A 20,610-nucleotide genomic window follows, 5' to 3' on the forward strand; every position below is an offset into this window, starting at 1 on the left:
TCTTCAGACAGTACCTCTCCTTTCCTGTCTCCTCCTCCACTTTTACGTTCAGTATCCATTCTTTGATCCTTGCGACCCCTGTGCTTCATGTTCTGGCAGCTTCATTTATTTAGATTTATTAACTGCTTTTTCGTGAAGAAATTCACCCAAGGCGGTTTATAATACGCTGAATAGTAATCAGGTACTCAAGTATTTTCCCTATCTGTCCTGGCAGGCTCACAATCTAACTGTGGCACCTGGGGTAATGGAGGGATTAAGTGTCTTGCCCAGAGTCACAAGGAGCAGGCTGAGATTGAACTCACAACCTCAGGGTGCGGAGGCAGCAGCTCTAACCACTAGATCACCCCCTCTACTGGAGTACTGAAGGGCTCAACTTGAAAGGGAGCTATAATAAGTGAAGGCACACAATCTTTGGTCCCCGGTGTTTGCCCTTGCGGACTTAGCCACCGTGATCCTCTGGTCTTAAAATTTTATAGCTGAGAAGCGAAATGATCAATTATAACAAATTGTTTTAATCTAATGATAGCTTTGTTAAAGCGTTTTTTTTTTTTTTTTTAAATATTTGCAAACATAGGGCTCCTTTTACGAAGCTGCGTTAGCAGCTTTATCGCACCCACCTTTAGCGTGCGCTAACTCCCGCGCTAGCCGAAAAACTACTGTCTGCTCAAGAGGAGGCGGTGGCGGCTAGCGTGGCCGGCAAATTAGCGTGCGCAATTACATGCGTTAAACCTCTAACGCGGCTTCATAAAAGGAGCCCATAGTTTTACTTTGGAATTAAATTACAATATTTAAACCTTTAGGTTTGTTTGTTTTTGCCTGAAATTGTGTGCTAGCAATTTTCAGTCGAAGAAAGGCTCATAATGGTGATCAAAAATCAAAAATCACACTAATGAGCTGCTGAAACAAAATTACAGGAACTTATGAAATTGGTTACACATAAAACCCATTAAACTGTTTACTGAAGCTTCAAAGATACATTGGAGTTAATGAGCATTTCTGCTATTTAAATACGCTCAAACTGAACACACATTACATGGATACGTAATTAGTCATGGCAGCCAAGCACACACACATGCTTCTTCTGAAGCTCTATTTGTACAACTACTTTCTTTTAATATAATAAAATAGTTTTGCATTCTTTATTTATGTCTTAACATCACCTGTATATGAATCATTGTAATTTGTAGAAAATATATTATGTGATAAGGGTAGGGATCATTCTGAAAACTCTCATGAGAAGCCTTTTCTTTTTAACTTTGGTTAGAATATACAATTTCCCTTACATAAACTAGGAGCTTCCATTTTGCTGTAAAATTCCTGAGATAACGTAAAATGTTGAGTATCTGAATGTTTGCCTACGTTCGGCTTGTGATTGATGGGGTTCTTGTCCAGGTTGCAAATGAACTGACCTGGGGAATGTTCGGCTCTGTCCCCTAAACATAATGACCTCTGTTTAGTGAAGTATGCTATGGTTTTGCACAAAATGCATGTTAACGGCAGGTGTAAAAGGGTGAAAGGTACAGGACGTGGTTCTTAAACCTGTCTTGGAGGAAGTCGGGTTTTCAAGATATTTATAACGAATAGGCATGAGGCAGATTTGCATATATACAGGTGACAAGCATGTAAATCTGCCTCATGCACATTCATTAGGGATATCTTGAAAACCCGACTGGCTGGGGGTTCACCAGGACAGGTTTAAGAACCACTGGTGTAAGGTATTCTTAGCATTTTGATGACGGCTACTATGCCGTTAAGGTGGAGCATAGTTCACAGCTGAGCATTCACTGTATGGAAGATATGAAATTCAGTGAGTTATACACTTCCTCTCCATATTCGTGGCGGTTTGGGGCAGAGCCGGCCTGCAAATATAAAAAAAACTGCAAATAATATTCAGGCTGGTTCTTCTCCTAACCCCTGCTTCCCCTAGCTATTTTAAGCCCTGAAAGCCCTCCCTTAAGCCTCATTTTTTATTTTTCAGGCTATTTTAAGTCCTGAAAGCCCTCCCCCCCCTTAAGCCTTACCTGGTGGTCTAGCGGGTTTTCGGGGCAGGAGCGATCTTCCTACGCTCCTGCCCTGTGCAGATTGCTCACAGGAAATGGCTGCTTTGAGCTCCCGTAATCTCTCAAGCCATTTCCTGTGAGCGATCTGCAAAGAGCAAGCGCGTGGGAAGATCGCTTCTGCCCCGAAAACCCGCTAGACCACCAGGTAAGGCTTAAGGGGGGGGGGGGGAGCTTTCAGGGCTTAAAATAGCCTGAAAAATAAAAAAATGTATTTTTTGATTTATAACCGCAAATAAGCGAATCCATAGATACGGAATTCGCGAATGCGGAGGTACTCCTTAAAGGTGTCATTAATTATATTAAATTATCCGCAGCATTAGTAACTCATGGACCCCTGTTATAAAGCCACGGTAGTGAGTACCAACAAGTCAAATATGATGCCTAGGAACTGAATGGGTTGGGTCTTATTTGACAAATGGGAATTGCTACTATGGCTTTGTAAAAAGGGCCCAATGTGAGTAAACAAACTCCACATTAGCTGCAAGGCACAGTTCCCACCCATTCCCTTCCCAGTCCACATCCTCCACATCAGTTGATATGGCAATCAGTGTACACAAATGCACTGTGTTAACTGTTAAAATGGCACAGTGCGCTGTTAGCCCATAGTAATTCTCACCATTGCCACTTTAAACAGCTAATGCTCCTAGTAAATAGAAGCCAATATGTTGCATGCCTGATATTTTTACTGAACGGGATACAACACCTTTTCAGCATGCACATTAAGGGCTCCTTTTGGTGTACTCTTTTTACAAAGCCATGTTAGATTTTTTTAAATTGCTGGCCACAGAAGTATTAGCTCTGACGCTCATAGAATAAAAAACCTAACGCGGCTTCATAAATGGGGAGGTGGGGGGGTGTTTTAAATTCACTATTAATGGATGACTTACTAAGAATTATTTGATTTATAGATTTTATATATGCCTTCTAAAATACTTTTGGCAACATTTTAGGCATACAGGGCTGGATTCAGTATTTGGTCTCGAAAAATCTGGTACCCCCAAAAAATTGGCGCTGGGTGTCCTTTATAGAACAGTGGCTAGCGTTGAAATCCGTGCCCAGCTTTGGGCATGAGAATATACACCAACTGAAGCTAGGAGTAAATCCCAGTGAGAAAGATGGGCTCGGATCTCTGGAATTCTACAGCGCTTCGCACATTTTAAGAAAATGTCCCTGACCCGCCCAAGTCCCTCTCATTAGTACGCCCCCTTTCCAGATCTGTTCAGAAACAGGCTCTATTCTGGGCATGTAAGTGTAGTTCCACACTGACACCTTGCTCCCATTATGATGCTTTTCTATGTCAAAACATCAGCACAGAAATACTAAGCCCCATATATAAAATTCCCTAAACAGTGTTCATAGGGAGCTCATTCTGAGCAACCTTAAGAATTTCTGGTGTTCACATGTGGGATTATAGTCCTAGATGAACTGTTGATCTGTGCCTAAATTTTACATGTAGCACCAAAGAGGGGGACAGAAACGGACGGGTTATGGACAGATCGGGGGCATTCCTCACATTTACATGTGCAATTATAGAATAAGGGGCATCTTTACCTAATTTTAGGTGTGAGGTTTTGTGTCATATTTCCATTGGTGCAAATGGCCGCGACTAAGGTTAACCATGGCTCCTGGGCATAAGCGCTATTCTCCCTTTATAGAATAGTGCTTCACCATTTTTATCCGGCATCAATTTTTTCAAATGCTGTGGGGATCATAATCAAAACATCCAGATGTCCAAAAAACCCACCTAAGTCAGCACTTGGATGTCCTAATAGCTGGAACATCCAAGTGCTGGTTTTTGAAACCAACTTTCTGGATGTCCAGCAAGACTTCAAACTGCTGTGCATCCAGAGTTCAAAGGGACATGTTGGGAGGTATGTTATGGGTGGGCATCGGGCGGGCATAGAACTGGACATCCTAAAGTGATAATTGAAGCTTTCCCAGGACATCCTATACAGCATTTAGATGCCTAGAGTTAGAACTGTTTTAGATGCATCTAAGTGCCCCAAAGTTGCCCAAACTTGACCAGATGACCACTGCATGCATTAAGGTATGATCACCTCCACACTCCCCTAATGCTCACGGACCCCTTCCTACCCCAACCCTCATCCCAAATATCCTATTTAAAGAGTACATACCTGTCAGTAGAACAACATTATCTGGTGTGGGAAAGTTTAGAGAACCATAGAGAGGAAGACCCAGGCCCATAAGACACTCCAACCACTACATTTATGGTGGAAAGTGTGAGACCAGCAAATTCTTCCCAAATCCTTCTCCTATATTAATGCCATTTGCAGCAATAAGGGCTATTGGGGGTAGGAGAGATATGAGTATAATAGGTTTGGGGGGAGTTTTGGAGGACACACCCTAACTTATTGAAGATTTTAGTGAGATGTGCATCTGGCAACCTTTATGTGAAGTTCACAGCAGTGCTCTCTAAAGTGCTCCACTGCTCTGCTGGTATGTCTGTGTGGCAAGTTCATTAGAATGCTGACCCGTCCTACATCCAAATGGACTCTTGGAGTTGGGATGCATCTGTAGTCAAAAATGCTGCATAAAGTTAAACGTCTTGTTAGCCAAGACATCCAAGTAGGCGATTTCTGTGAGAAAATTTGGACATTCAGGATGTTCGAAAATAGCTGTTTTTCCGTATTTGACTTTGGACAAAGTTGGACTTAGACACACTATCGAAAATGTCCCTTCACGTATAGAATTCAGTCCAATATGTATATCATGTGTGTATAAGTGTTGCCTTGCAGCCATGCAACATAAATGTTCAAGTAATTCCCAGAATGTTCAATTATAAAAGAAGCAAAAACAACTCGGATGTGTGAAAAATCAATAGTATTTAAATATACACTTTCACCAAAACAATATGATAAATGTCACATAAAAAAGTGAACAGTACTGCTGCAGTTTGATCATGAGATGCAGTTCGGCGTCCCGGTTAAAGTTTGATCGGATCGTTTTACCCCCTGAGGCAGCAGACTTGTGAAACGCTGGCCACCGTCGGTGTACCGATCAACTGAGAAGATAAGTGGATATTTCCTCTATCTTTGCACAAGCAGCCCTGCTTAAAGTTTGTATATTGTGGGAGAACGAATGGAGGTTTTTTTGCCAGTGAGGTGTTCGTCCAACCACCTTGGATCACCATTGTGGTGGTGGAAGGGTTCCAGTCTGAGGCTTTTCCTCCATTTATTTGAAACTCCCTTTATTGAAACTGCAGCAGTACTGTTCACTTTTTCATGTGACATTTACAATTATAAAAGAAGACCACTTATCTGAAGTAGACACACTGCTGAAGTGCTTCAGATGGCGTCCCAGATAAGTTTTGGTCTCTACTGTAAATCCTAACTCCGCTCTGAGTTTTGTTTATTGCTGCTTTGGGGGTTGGGGATTTTTCAACTTTCAGAAATAATAGTTGGAATAAATTCAGAGTCCAAAGATGAACTAAACTGGTGACCAACCCAAATACAAACCAAACTGATTTTTTTTGATGTTCACATCCCTAATATACTGTATTAATAAGAGAGATTCAAGGAAACATCATTAACATTTCATAACATCAAGATAACCCCTCCTTTTTTTATAAAACCATAGTGTGGTTTTTTAGCGCCAGCCACAGTGATAACAGCTCTGATGCTCATAATGAGCATTGGAGCTGTTACTGCCATGGCAGGAGCTAAAAACTGCGCTACGGTTTTGTAAAAAGGAGGGGGGGTGCAAAATGATAACACTATCAAACAAGACACCTTAATACAAATTAATGTTTTAAAAAATAATTTTAAAAATAACAGTTATAATACTTTAGAAAAAAACTCAACATACCTTATATACTGATGTTAAATACTGCATCTTCCTAAGCATTTTTGGTATGGCATTCAAATGGCCATTATTGAAAATGCTCTTTTCTGTGTCTCACTAATGGGAGAATTGATTAAGGGGCAGCAAAAGATCACCTTTTACCATATCTTGATTCTTTGTGGTATTAAGCGACCTGCAGAATACTGGGATAAGTGAAAAATACTGCCCGTTAGTCACCTTACAAGCAAAGTTATTCCTTGTGCCTGGAAGCATCAAGCTGAAAAGCGATGCCCCAATGCTCTCACAGGCTTTCAGCTTCTCGATCCCCAAGTTTATTTCCCCTCCAGTTTGCCCTGCCCATTACCCATATCATGCCCCTAACTCCCTGCATCTTATAGATAGCCCTTGCCCCCATCAAAAGGGATGCCCTGCTATCATTGGCGGTCTAGGGGAAGCTCCTCAGAGGGTCATTTGGGGGTCTTTGGGCAGGCACAATGCCCAGTCCAATGCCAGCCCTAAAATGGCACAACTACCTAATTTCATATTTCCATGATCCTTAACAATAGTCTTGTTATGTTTGTGCCAGTGTTGGATTGGGCAGGAGCAACTGATCATTGCCTCTGCCCAAGCCCCCTGAGCTCCCCCAGAAATACCAGGATGAAACGTACAGGACTGGATTCTGCCATTTTGAATATAATGGCTCCTGGAGTCATGAGCAAGTGGGCAAGTCTCTTCTGAGTCCTGGGGCCTTTGGGGAGGCTTGGGGAGGGATCAAGGTGCCACTAAATACCAGAGCTTCTTTGGATGGACTTGGGGAGGGAGGGAGGGATAGGCTTTGAGAATGAGAACTGAGAGGTCCACTAGGCCACCAGGACTTTTCTTTTTAATGAGGGGGGAAAAGGGGGGAGGTGCGGTTAGATGTGTGGAACTGGAGTGGGTGTTGCTAGACACCAAGGTTATGCTTCTGGAAGGGGGACAAGGAACAGGTATTGGATTGAGCTGGGAGTTGCCATAGCAAACTTATTTATTTATTTATTAAATTAAACTGTCAGTTTTCTGTGGCAAACATTTGAGCATTAACCCCATTAACTGTATAGCACAATTACCCCACCCCAATTCTCCAATACACTCTGCTTTATTTCATGTTAGGCAGTTTAAGCAGAAGTTAGAATGTGGTAGCTGTTAAGCCACGGTGCTGTAAATGCATGCTAATTCCTATCTTAAGTACAAAATGCAGCTTTGTAAATAGCCCCTTTATGGTCCTAAACATCAAGGACAGCAATTGAAAAATCTCTTATTTCTATCATTCTTTTAATGCTAGATAATGTGGTCAGATATTAATAGACCTTGATACTGTAAATTATGTAAACACTGCAGCCTCTATAGTTGCACCTTTGTAATCCAATCACAAGGGCATTTCAATCCTTCCTTGTACTGATGAAAGAGTGCATTGACATGGTCAAGTTCTTTTTATATAAGAACAGATAAAGATTCTGAATTAAAAATGTGCAAATAGCTGTATAAAGGAAGGTTGTACCTGTTATCATTTTGCAAATAAAAGGCATACAACTTTCACTCCATTTCTTTTGGTGTCAAGGATGGGTGAATACAGGAGGATATAATTGTTAGTGTAATATATATTTTTTCTCTCAGATAAATGAGAGTAACATAGTAACATAGTAGATGACGGCAGATAAAGACCCGAATGGTCCATCCAGTCTGCCCAACCTGATTCAATTTAAATTTTTTTTTTTTTTTCTTCTTAGCTATTTCTGGGCGAGAATCCAAAGCTTTACCCGGTACTGTGCTTGGGTTCCAACTGCCGAAATCTCTGTTAAGACTTACTCCAGCCCATCTACACCCTCCCAGCCATTGAAGCCCTCCCCAGCCCATCCTCCACCAAATGGCCATACACAGACACAGACCGTGCAAGTCTGCCCAGTAACTGGCCTAGTTCAATATTTAATATTATTTTCTGATTCTAGATCCTCTGTGTTCATCCCACGCTTCTTTGAACTCAGTCACAGTTTTACTCTCCACCACCTCTCTCGGGAGCGCATTCCAGGCATCCACTACCCTCTCCGTAAAGTAGAATTTCCTAACATTGCCCCTGAATCTACCACCCCTCAACCTCAAATTATGTCCTCTGGTTTTACCATTTTCCTTTCTCTGGAAAAGATTTTGTTCTACATTAATACCCTTCAAGTATTTGAATGTCTGAATCATATCTCCCCTGTCTCTCCTTTCCTCTAGGGTATACATATTCAGGGCTTCCAGTAAATCATAAAGGTATATGTATTCTATGAAAGAATTGATAAGGGTGCAAAAATAGCAATCTCAAGTAGAAATCATATAAAATGAATGTAGAATTTCAAAAATTTGTTATATGAATGTAATATATGCTCTGTGATACACCTGGTGGCTCTTTCCCCTGTTTTGCTGTGAAAACAGTTTTGGCAGTCATCGTTGTTGGGACACAGGATATGATGTATTACCTCTCTGAGAAATTAAATAAGAAATCGAAGAAGAAATTGTATAATCATAATCAGTGACTGGAACCCATTTGGTGTTTCTAACAACCAAAAGAGCTGAGATGAAAAAAAAAAAAAAAATTGCTGTTACGATAAAGACCTTCAGTTAATTGATTGAACATAGACACATATATAGTGAAATAATTTGGAAAGATACAATACAATCAAGGACTTTACGTGTATGCTTAGCTTGATAAATATTACCAATTCCATATAATAGTAGCAATGTACTTGCGTAGTAATGATACTTCTACTTACTAAGAATCAGCCTATTCTTGTACAGCAGGCTCAAAGAGTTTTGGTTCATAGACATAATCGCGGAAGACAAAGGCGCGCGCCGACAACTGAGCGCAAGACAGAGGCGCGCGCCGAAGAAAATTACTGTTTTTAGGGGCTCCGATGGGGGTTTTTATTGGGGAGCCCCCCCCACTTTACTTAATACAGATCGCTGCTGTGTTGTGGGGGGTTTGATGGTTTGTAACCCCCCACATTTTACTGGAAACTTAACTTTTTCCCTAAAAACAGGGAAAAAGTAAAGTTTTCAGTAAAATATGGGGGGTTACAACCCCCCAAACCCCCCACAATGCCCCCACAACGCGGCGCGATCTGTATTAAGTAAAGTGGGGGGGTTCCCTCCCACAACCCCCCGTCGGAGCCCCTAAAAACAGTAATTTTCTTCGGCGCGTGCCTCCGCACTGCACTCAATTGTCTGTGCGCGCCTTTGTCCCGGTAGGCTTTTGACCTGACACCAAGAGTTTTAGTTGAAAATGTTAGCTTTCTCTTTACATTTACGGGCAACAAAGGTAGGAGTCTTTAAATGAGTTTGGAAATTAAGGGGTCCTTTTATCAAGCTGCGGTAGGGGTTTAATGCGCGTAATACCGCGTGTTAAACTGCCTGCCGCGCTAGCCGCTAATGCCTGCATTGAGCAGGCGTTAGTTTTTTAGCCGGCCGGGGGGTTAGCGCGTGATGAAATGTCCGACGCGCTAACCCCGCTAGCGCAGCTTGATAAAAGGACCCTTAATTTCTGTCAAATGTATTTTTCAGAAAACATAGAGATACACATGATTTTTAATTGGAACTTAAAGATGTTTGTAATTGACACACATTTTGGGAAAAGAAATTATGATTTAGCACGGCTTAGAAAAAGGACCCTTATATTTGCAATATATGTATTTGTCTTGAAATAATTCAAACTTAGCAGTATATTATTTTTATTGTAATTTTATTTGGAAGATGTGGACCAACTCCTATTTTAATGTCTCACATCAAGATGGTTTTCAGAATTCCATATTAATTAAATTAAGAACATAAGATAAATATACTGAATCAGACTAAAGGCCCATCAGACTCAGTATCCTGTAGCCAAGCCATATCCAAAGTATCTGGCAACATCCCAAAAAGTAGATCAACTCTATGCAGTTTACCCCTGGAAATAAATCTACATTTCCTTGAGTCTTCATTATTAACAATATAGAGGGGCATAATAAAAAAAAAACTAAGGCCTTAAACGTTGAAAGTAGAAGCAGGGAAAATGTCCATTATAAAAAAAAAAACTTCCAAAAGGATTTTTTTTTTTTATAATGGCCTGCCTCTACGTTCAGCTGTTTAAATGCCCAGACCACCACTATGTCTAAACTTATACCATATAATCAACCTAAAACAAACCTAAGCCCCAAACGTCCAAAGCAAGGGCTTTTAGGCGAAGGAGGAGCCAGTCCTTCGCTTAAAAGCTGGATTCTGTAACCGGTGTCTGTCAAAAACAACACTGGTTACAGAATCCACACACCCCCTCTCCCGACGACATCGGGGCAAGAGGGAGCCCAAGCCCTCCAGCCCTGGGCACCCCCGAACTGCTGACAGGATCGGGGCAGGAGGGAGCCCAAGCCCTCCTGCCCCGGGCACCCCCAAACTCCCCGACAGGATCAGGGCAGGAGGGAACCCAAGCCCTCCTGCCTTTGATGCAAGGGCCCCCCCTGAACCCCGATCATCCCCCCGCCAACCCCACAACCCCCCCCCCACCCCCCGTACCTTCAATAATGTTGGTTGGACTGACGGGTACCAAGCCCGTCCTTCCGACAGGCCAGCCATCCGTTGAATGGCTGGCCTTAGGACCTGATTGGCCAGGTGGCTCAAATCCTGCCCACAGGTGGGGCCTGAGACGCCTGGGCCAACCGGAATAGGCCCAGTAGACTTAGGCCCCTCCTGTGGGGGGGAGGGCCTTAGGCACATGGGTGGGGGGGTCATGGATGGCGGGGGGGCAATCGGGGTTCTGGGGGGCCCTTGCATTGAGGGCAGTTGGACTTGGGCTCCCTCCTGCCCGATCCTGTCGGAGAGTTCGGGGGTGCCCGGAGCAGGAGGGCTTGGGCTCCCTCTTGCCTTGATCGTTGTCGGGGGGGGGGGGAAGGGTGGATCGCGGCAGGGGAGATGAGCCATCTCTCCTGCCGCAGTCATTGCTGTAGGGGATAGGCAGGTTGCTGGGGCCGCTGAGCTGATCGCAGCAGCCACAATCAGCTCAGCGGCCCCTTTTCAGCACTTATACCTGTTCTGACTTGGTCTAAGTCAAAACGTATAAGTGCCGACTAGGCAACCTGCCTAAAGTTTTGGTTATACCTGCTGCATGCCTAGGTCTAGGTCGGCCCACCTCCCGCCCTTTACCCTCCTCTAAAAATGCCTCTTTTCTCTCTGTGCATTTAGAGACAGGGGAAAGGCCTAAGCTAGTATTAGATACGTTTAAAACCAGCTTTGATTATGGGTACATAAGAACATAAGAACATAAGAAATGCCTCCGCTGGGTCAGACCTAAGGTCCATCGCGCCCAGCAGTCCGCTCACGCGGCGGCCCATCAGGTCCAGGACCTGTGCAGTAATCTTTTATCTATACCCCTCTATCTCCTTTTCCAGCAGGAAATTGTCCAATCCTTTCTTAAACCCCAGTACCGTTCGCTGCCCTATAACGTCCTCTGGAAGCGCATTCCAGGTGTCCACCACACGTTGGGTAAAGAAGAACTTCCTAGCATTTGTTTTGAATCTGTCCCCTTTCAACTTTTCCGAATGCCCTCTTGTTTTTTTATGTTCTGAAAGTTTGAAGAATCTGTCCCTCTCTACTCTCTCTATGCCCTTCATGATCTTGTAAGTCTCTATCATATCCCCTCTAAGTCTTCTCTTTTCCAGGGAAAAGAGACCCAGTTTCTCCAATCTCTCAGCGTATGAAAGGTTTTCCATCCCCTTAATCAGTCGTGTCGCTCTCCTCTGAACTCTCTCGAGTAACACCATATCCTTCTTAAGGTATGGTGACCAATACTGGACGCAGTACTCAAGATGCGGACGCACCATCGCCCGGTACAGCGGCAGGATAACTTCTTTCGTTCTTGTTGTAATACCCTTCTTGATTATCCCCAGCATTTTATTCGCTCTCTTGGCGGCCGCTGCGCACTGTGCCGTCGGCTTCATTGTCATGTCCACCATTACCCCCAAGTCCCTTTCTTGGGTACTCTCATTCAATAACATCCCTCCCATCGTATAGCTGTGCCTCGGGTTTCTGATTCCCACATGCAATACTTTACATTTCTCAACATTGAACTTCATCTGCCATCTCTCTGCCCATTCTCCCAATTTGTCCAAGTCCCTTTGAAATTTTTCACAATCTTCCTTTGTCCGAGCTCCACTAAATAGTTTGGTGTCATCCGCAAATTTTATTATCTCACTCTTTGTTCCTGTTTCTAGATCATTTATGAATATATTAAATAGCAGTGGCCCGAGCACTGAGCCCTGCGGGACACCACTCGTGACTTTCCTCCAGTCTGAGTAGTGTCCCTTCACCCCTACCCTCTGTTTCCTACCCGCTAACCAGTTTCTGATCCATCTATGCACGGCTCCGTCCACCCCATGGTTCTTCAGTTTCCGGAGTAGACGTTCATGAGGCACCTTGTCAAAGGCTTTCTGGAAATCTAGGTATATGATGTCTATGGGGTCTCCTTTGTCCATCTGTTTGTTAATTCCCTCGAAGAAGTGCAATAAGTTGGTCAGACACGATCTCCCCCTGCAGAAACCATGTTGGCTGGTTATCAGAAGTTCGTGTTTTTCAAAATGTTCATCAATTTTTTCTTTTATTAGTGCTTCCGCCATTTTCCCCGGAACAGAGGTCAGACTCACCGGTCTGTAGTTTCCCGGGTCTCCTCTTGATCCCTTTTTAAAGATGGGCGTAACGTTGGCTATCTTCCAATCCTCCGGAATCACACCTGTTTTCAGAGACAGGTTGCAAATTTGCTGTAGTAGTTCCGCTATTTCCTCTTTTAGTTCCTTCAGCACCCTTGGATGGATTCCATCCGGACCCGGGGATTTGTCAGTTTTTAGTTTTTCTATCTGTCTGCGCACATCATCAAGGCTCACTTCTATGGATGTTAACTTTTGTGCTTGATTTCCATTGAAGAATTGCTCAGGTTCCGGTATGTTGGTTGTGTCTTCGTTTGTGAATACAGATGAAAAGAACATGTTAAGTCTTTCTGCGACCTCTTTCTCTTCCTTCACCGCTCCCTTCCTGTCTCCGTCATCCAGTGGTCCCACCTCCTCCCTAGCCGGCTGTTTCCCTTTAACACTTGGACAATCAGGTTTTTTGATCGTCCAAGTACTCATTTAGGCCACTTTTTAGACTTTTTTTAAATTATGAGCCCCATACTGTATAGAATTATTTTTAAAACCCAGCTACACTAAAGGGGGAAATATTCAAGCCACGTTAGGGCTTTAAGTTGCATTATAAGCCCCTGAATGTAACTCAAAGAGCCCTAACATTGCCTGACTTAATCTCCCATAGTGATATTTACGTTGCCATGGACTATATAGTAATGAGATACAAAATATATAAATACATGTTATGCATCTCATTACTATGTAAAGCTAGATTTTACAAAACTCCGGTAGAGGTTTCTACATGGAGGTAAATGCTCCAACACTCGTAAAATTCCTATGAGCATCAAAATATTTACCTCGCTGTGCCACGTTAGAAATCTCTATGACGGCTTTGAAAAAGGAGCCCTAAATATCCTAACATGACTTATGATGATACACCTCAAATTACTTTAGGGCATAGAAGTGATGATAAAAGTTATTTCAGCACCTGGGAGAATTGAACCGCAAAGCTCCGACCCAATGCCCCTAGGCCCTCCCCCCGGCTTAAGCCCCCCCATCTGAAGACCTACCCTCCCGCCTCTGGTGGGAAACACCTAATGCCCCACCCCCATGCCTCTGAAGTAGAAGCACCCAGAAGCAGGGAAAAGGGTCAGGGGTCAATGCCAGGGCCTCATTTATCTCCTAGCACCTGCCCTGCACACAGAAGGGATGGAACACACTCACTCAACATTAATGCATCTGTGCTACCATTAGCCCTGCATACTGCACCTCATTTCCAAAAGGTTAAGAAAAACAAATGAGATACACTACTCACAACGGCTGTGCTTCAGAGCAAGTGGACATGTCTCATGCGCAATCTTGACATCAGTGTGACATCATGAATATGCTGACTGTTGAGCTGGACAAAGGTGTTTCTGGTACCTTCGGGGATATCTTCAGCTGGCAGGACTTGGGGATCCCCACCAGCTACTGTAACAGTATTCCGCTGTTGGGTATGTCTAAGCCTAATATGGGTGGGCCTGGGCCTTCCCAGGCCCACCCATGGCTATGCTGCTGCTATAAGAACAATAAATACAAATATAAATTAGTGCTATTTACTGTGAATTCTACAGTTTTGGAGCTCTGGAATCTGCAATAAGGAAAAGAGATGAGACTTGATATACTGCCTTTCCGTGGTTGCAATCAAAGCAGTTTGCATATTATATGCAAGCACATATTTTGTACCTGGGGCAATAGGAGGGTTAAGTGACTTGCTTGGAGTCAAAAGGAGCTGTAGTGGGAATCAGACCTGACTCCCCTGATTCATAGGTCTCTGCAATAACCATTAGGCTACTTCTCCACAACAGAATTTCATGCTAACTATAATTTTGATATAAAGAAAAATTCACTATTTTACCATTACTTATTTAGTGACAAGAAAAAAGCATAACTGAATACTACTTCAAAATGCATTGATTTCTTCAGCAGAACCAATCTCATCATTCTTAGAGACGGCTCTAGGCAAGTTTAAATTCCATACAAACACATTGAGCAAGAAGACTAATGATGATCATTTATCGAGATGTTAAAATCCTTTTGTCGTATATGAAATACTTATGGTCTAGGAGCACTGGTATACTTAAGTACCTGAAAGCAGATGAATGAATATTAAAGGTCATAGTCAAAGCAATATATGCCTTTGCTCTCAGGTGGCAAATGCATAATCTGCTTTAACTTGTATTGTTAGCTTTAATGCAGATAAAAATGAGCTATTTAACATGCCAAACCATCAAATTTTATCAGTTGAGGAAACCATAACTGGTGAGGGTACAAGAGGGCTCCTTTTACGTAGCCCCGTTAGCGGCTTTATCGCACGCACATTTGTAGCGCCCGCGCCAACCCCCGTGCTAGCCGAAAAACTACCGCCTGCTCAAGAGGAGGCGGTAGCGGCTAGCATGGCCGGCGTGCGCTATTACGCGCATTAAACCGCCAACGCAGCTTCGTAAAAGGAGCCCTTAGTGATGATATTTAGCAAAGGTGCTGACGGTAAGGGCTCATGTGCTAATTTTCTTTGATGGTCACTCACTAATGACAACATTGCTACATGGCCATTAATTCAGGAAAATGGAAATGTGTCCTTTTTCCAGCTGTGCCTTAGAGGGTGGGACAGACCTTCATAAGGGCACACTAAGGCCACTTTTTAGTGCAGCTTAGTATTTATTTCAAAAATTTTCTATTCTGAACTATCCTAAGTTTTAGATGTGTCACAAATCAACATACACAAAAATATATTTAAAAGAGTACTAACAAGACAAATTAAGCAGTGCTATAACTAAATCAGTATCACACGGGCGGTCAGGTTATTTGAAACCAGAGGTTAGATGTTACTTTTCCAAACTGTATGTCACATCCCACAATTTGGAGAACAAATACATGTTCAGTTGCTTTCTGAACATCATCAGGACCCTTTAGACCAGGGGTCCCCAACCGCCATCCACAGACAGGCACCGAGCCATGGGCTGTGCCAAATCTGGCTACACAGAAAGAATCTCATTTTAATTTTATTTACATAAGTTTGCAAGATGTTTTATTTTGAAAAGTGACCACTTCCGTCTGTCCCTCTTTCCCGTACGTGTCTCAGTCACAGTTATTTTCGGAAAGCTCACAAGCTAACTCTAGGAAAAATGAGTATAAGACAAACTTCGCTGGAGAGCTTCTTTGAAAAAGTGGAAAGACCCAATGATGAGACAGCAGAAGACTCCAAGACTACCAACAGAAAGAGAGCTGCATTTAAAACAAAATACAAAGAGTCCTACTTAAATTATGGATTTTATGCAACAGGTGATTCACATTTTCCAAGCCCGCTCCCTATAATATGTGGTGACTGGATGTCCAACAAAACCACAAAACCGCTTAGCCACAATTCTGGAGGCCACACCTTCAAAAAGATATAAAAAGAATGAAATTGGTCCAGAGGAAGGCAACTAAAATGATGCGTGATCTTCATCATAAGGCGTATGAGGACAGACTTAAAGATCTCAATCTGTATACTTCGGAGGAAAGGGGAGATATGATAGAGACATTTAAATATCTGCGTGATGTAAATGCGCATGATGAAATTAAGAGGTGATTGGCTCAGGAGTAATCTAAGGAAATACTTTTTTACAGAAAGGGTGGTAGATGCGTGGAACAGTCTCCCAGAAGAGGTGGTGGAGACAGAGGCTGTGTCTGAATTAAAGAAAACCTGGGAGAGGCACATGATATCTCTTAGAGAGAGGAAGAGATAATGGTTACTGCGGATGGGCAGACCGGATGGACCATTTGACCTTTATCTGCTATCATGTTCCTTTGTTTCTATATTCAATACGTATGCAGAGCCCTGTTTTACATAGAATGTAGAAATTGAAATTAAAACGTCTGGGTTGGGCATGCTCACTTCCAGTGGTATTTTAGAAAATAATCTGCTAACAAAGGATCCTGCCCAGTTAAATCACATTATTTGTTTATTTATACAGATTTATATCCCATCCTCCCAGAAGAGCTCAGAACGGGTTACAAGTTTACATACAAAATAAAACAACAGGGTTTACATAGTAAAGTAGAACCTGATAGTACTTCTTTGGTCATGACACGATAGGACAATACATAGAGGTACACAATTGTAGTCAAAAGCATGGCGATATGTAATAGGATATGATAGGACAAGATCTCATACAGCATAGGGTGATGATATTATGAGTTTGGTATGATGCTTGACAGTATGAAGCGTGGTAAAGCAGTACATGGCAGAGCATAGCAGTACATTAGGATGCATGACGGTACATGCTATGGCAGATAATACATGCAGGAACATGGTAGGAATGTGACAGTGCATGGCAGTACAATACATACATGTGAATAATAATATATGCTAGGTGAGGTATATCATGGAATGTCTGGCAAGATGTGGAAGTATCATCAGTGTCAGTGCATGACAGTACATGGCATGACAAGATAGTATATAACAGCGTATGATGATAATGTATGTAAGGTATGTCTTGGTATGGAATGTATGGTAGGGCATGATAGTATCTGAGCTCCCTCCAACTTTTCCGTAAACATCTGAAAACTTGGCTATTCTCAAAAATGTAATACTTCCTCCCTCTCTGGTATACTAAGCCCCTCTAAACATTCTTTATACTAAGGCCTATAACCCTTCATTGGCGTTCCTTTTCTATCCCAGCTCCTGTAAACCGTGCCGAGCTCTACAATTGTGAAGAGGATGCGGTATGCAAACCTAAGGTTTAGTTTAGTTTAGTATCAGTGACGGTTGATCTTGTTCGTTAGATATTGATGTTTAGACTGGAGTTGTTTCATAGAAGGATAGAAGAAGATTTTATTGCCTTCCTGAAGTTCAGTAATCCTTCTAGTGATCTGATGTAAGGTGACAGTTGGTTCCAGAGGCGTGGTAGGTAGTGCGAGTAGGACAGTGTCATGGAATATATGCACAAACTGCTGCAGCACGTGCTGGTTAGTGCCGGGATAGTTAGTGGGTAGAGTCAGGAGTTATAGATACATCGGTGTCAACGTCTGCATATGTAACTGGGCAGGTTGAATAACATGAATAGCAGTCCAGACTTTGCCCACTTAAATCTGTGGGTATTGCACTGAATATCGGCAAGATTTTTCTTCTAGCCTTCTTTATCAATGCTTTGCATCTAACTTGACGATGATTATGTTTGCTTTGCTTAATTCGGATCTTTTTCCATTCTTTGAAAGAAGTATTTCTGACTCTAATAGCCTTGTATGTGTATCTAATATCTTATATGTAATGCATAGCTATTAATAGACATACATAGGGGCTAGATGCTGTATATAGTACCAAAATACTCATATCAGTGCCGATAACATTTCAGGCTAAGTGCTATTCAATTAACAGTGTTCAGAGTTGGGCGTCGTTTATAAAATGGCATTTGGTACCGGGACTGGCATCCAATTTTAGGCACAAAGATTTATACCAAGTAAAACCTGGAGCAGATTCTTGAACCTAAATTATGCATGGATCTTCCTTATTCTATAAATTTGCATATACAATTTTAGCACCATATATAGAATTAGGCTATAGATTTCTATCTATCTTTAGTGAGAAACAGAGGTTTTTTTTTGGGGGGGGAGAGACACAACTTGGAGAAGGAGAAGTATTTTGAAAGGAAGTGAAAGAAAGAGTTCCTATGAGGGAAAGGAAAGGAATAGGAATGAGTGCCTTTGAGTGGAATAAAGAGAACCTGGAGGGGTTGGAGTTGTGGGAGAGAGAAAACTATTTCCTGGGGTGGAAGGAAGAATGAGTCAGGAGGAGAAGGGGGAAGAGAATGCCTTGTTTGGGGAAGGTGGTACATGCTGGATTCACAGAAATTTTTTTGTGGGTGCCTTAAAGTTTAATAACATTTAACCTCCCCCCCCCCCCCTTTTTACAAAACCATAGTGTGGTTTTTAGCACTGGCCATGGCGGTAACAGCTCATGAGCTTTGGAGCTGTTATTGTCACGGCTGGTGCTAAAAACCACACTACGGTTTTGTAAAGAGGGGGGTCTAATGAATGCTATAAAAATGTATAAATGAATAAATACTAATATAGATAGTTATATACAGTAAATATAAATGTGGAGGGAGGAGGGGGAAGCCTCAGAGCTCCCTCTGCAATTATGTTTTCTCACAGATGCAATGGGTTGACCCTCACTGGCTTAAAAAACCTCTTATATCTCAAAAACATATATATTCTAATTCTCATTAATTTCACTTTTTACTGCATTGAAAAACAAATGTTGCTGTGTTTTAATTTTGCAAGACTGAAATCTGTCAAATTGGAGAAAAATGTTCTTCAAGGGAGCTGTTTTAGCAATACATGTTTAAAGAATGTTTGAAAATATTGAAAATGAATAAAGAATTAAAAAAAAAAGAAGAATGTCCCACCTAAAGTGGCCATTTAAAAAGCTACTTCAGGTGACTACAACTATTTCCCTCCAGAGTAGATCTAGAAAGGTTCTTTGCATCTTTCTAGATCTACTCTGTGGGAAATTGTCCAGTTCACTGGTAGGGAATAAGTCAAAATGGATCCCCAGTACCTATGTCTACAAATGTCTGGTGGTGAATGACTTTGAGATTTGTTCAAGCAATATTTTCCATACATTTAATTACTCCAATAGCCCATCTAACATTTGTATTAAAAACAGCTGATAAACCTTTTTATCATACCAATTCTAACCCAATTTATTAATTAAACCCCTTAATTTACTTTACTTTATTTTCATTCTATTATAGTAAAAGAAGCCATGAGCCCAATCAAGTTTACAAGATATGGTCTTCCAGATGTAGATCCAGAAACTATGCAAACCAGTGAGCCCTGGGTCTTTGCAGGTGGTGACGTTATAGGTCTGGCTAACACAACTGTGGAATCTGTGAATGATGGAAAACAAGCTTCTTGGTACATACACAAATACATTCAGGTAAGCTTGAAAATAAGATCCTTTATTTTCAGATTGACTGTGCTGGCCACCTTTCCCTTCCTATCAAATCATAGGCTGTCTTTTGTAAGTTTGTCTGTAATAAATATTGAAATATTTTTCTCAAAATGTCTTGATATATAATAGATTCCTCCTCTGCATATAGATCCACAAGGAGAAGTAGCTTGATATTTTCTGCTGTACACTATTTAACACTGAGACAAACCCTATACATGGGGATGAGACCCTTGTGGAACCAATTTGTGTGATATGACATAAAGTATAGAGAAGTTGCAGTGTATTGTTACAGGAAGTATGAAATGATTGAAGAAACAGCACAAACCAACCTAACCATAACTTTTACAAAACCTTAGCATGGTTTTTAGTGCCGGCCGCGGCAGTAACAGCTCTACGCTCATAGAATTCCTATGAGCATCGGAGTTGTTACCGCTGCGGCCGGCACTAAGAACAATGCTACAGTTTTGTAAAAAGGGGGGAGGGGTAAGTTTGATATAGTTGTACTAAGTGCTGTTGGCATAATGTCATGTGATATTTTCTAGTAATCACCTGATATCTGGATTTTATGGATTGTGTTCTAGAGTTGTGGTGACCCATCCAAATATTTTATTAGGACAAACTATGAGCATTTAACAAATTGCATTGATAAGTATGATAGCATAATTACAACTCACAATGCAAACTACCCCCCTTTTTTTAGCGCTGGCCACGGCGTTAACAGCTCCAATGCTCATAGGAACATAAGAACATAAGATTTGCCACTGCTGGGTTAGACCAGCAGTCCGCTCATGCGATGGCTCTTAGGTCAAAGACCTATTTGAGTCTAGCCTTACTTGCATAAGTTCTGTTCCAGTAGGAACTTATCCAACCTTGTCTTGAATCCCTGAAGGGTGCTTTCCCATATAAGAGCCTCCGGGAGAGCGTTCCAGACCTCCACCACTCTCTGGGTGAAGAAGAACTTCCTTACGTTTGTACGGAATCTTTTCCCTTCTAACTTAAGCGAGTGCCCACTCGTTCTCTTCACCTTGGAGAGGGTAAACAATCTTTCTGTCTCTTCTAAGTCAATGCCCTTCAATATCTTGAATGTTTAGATTATGTCCCCTCTCAGTCTTCTCTT

The 20,610-nt window shown here is 42.1% G+C and overlaps 1 protein-coding gene across 3 annotated transcripts in view; it reads left to right on the forward strand.

Annotated features, from left to right (window-relative positions):
• Positions 1–20,610, forward strand: part of DPYD (dihydropyrimidine dehydrogenase) — a 1,270,977-nt gene that overhangs the window by 661,118 nt on the left and 589,249 nt on the right. For all 3 annotated transcript variants that reach the window (XM_033915764.1, XM_033915766.1, XM_033915765.1), the window contains one exon: positions 19,294–19,478. In XM_033915764.1, the coding sequence (XP_033771655.1) occupies positions 19,294–19,478 (185 nt within the window). The remainder of the gene's footprint in view (positions 1–19,293; positions 19,479–20,610) is intronic.

The sequence above is a fragment of the Geotrypetes seraphini genome, chromosome 12 (assembly GCF_902459505.1).
Source record: "Geotrypetes seraphini chromosome 12, aGeoSer1.1, whole genome shotgun sequence".
Lineage (NCBI taxonomy): Eukaryota > Metazoa > Chordata > Amphibia > Gymnophiona > Dermophiidae > Geotrypetes > Geotrypetes seraphini.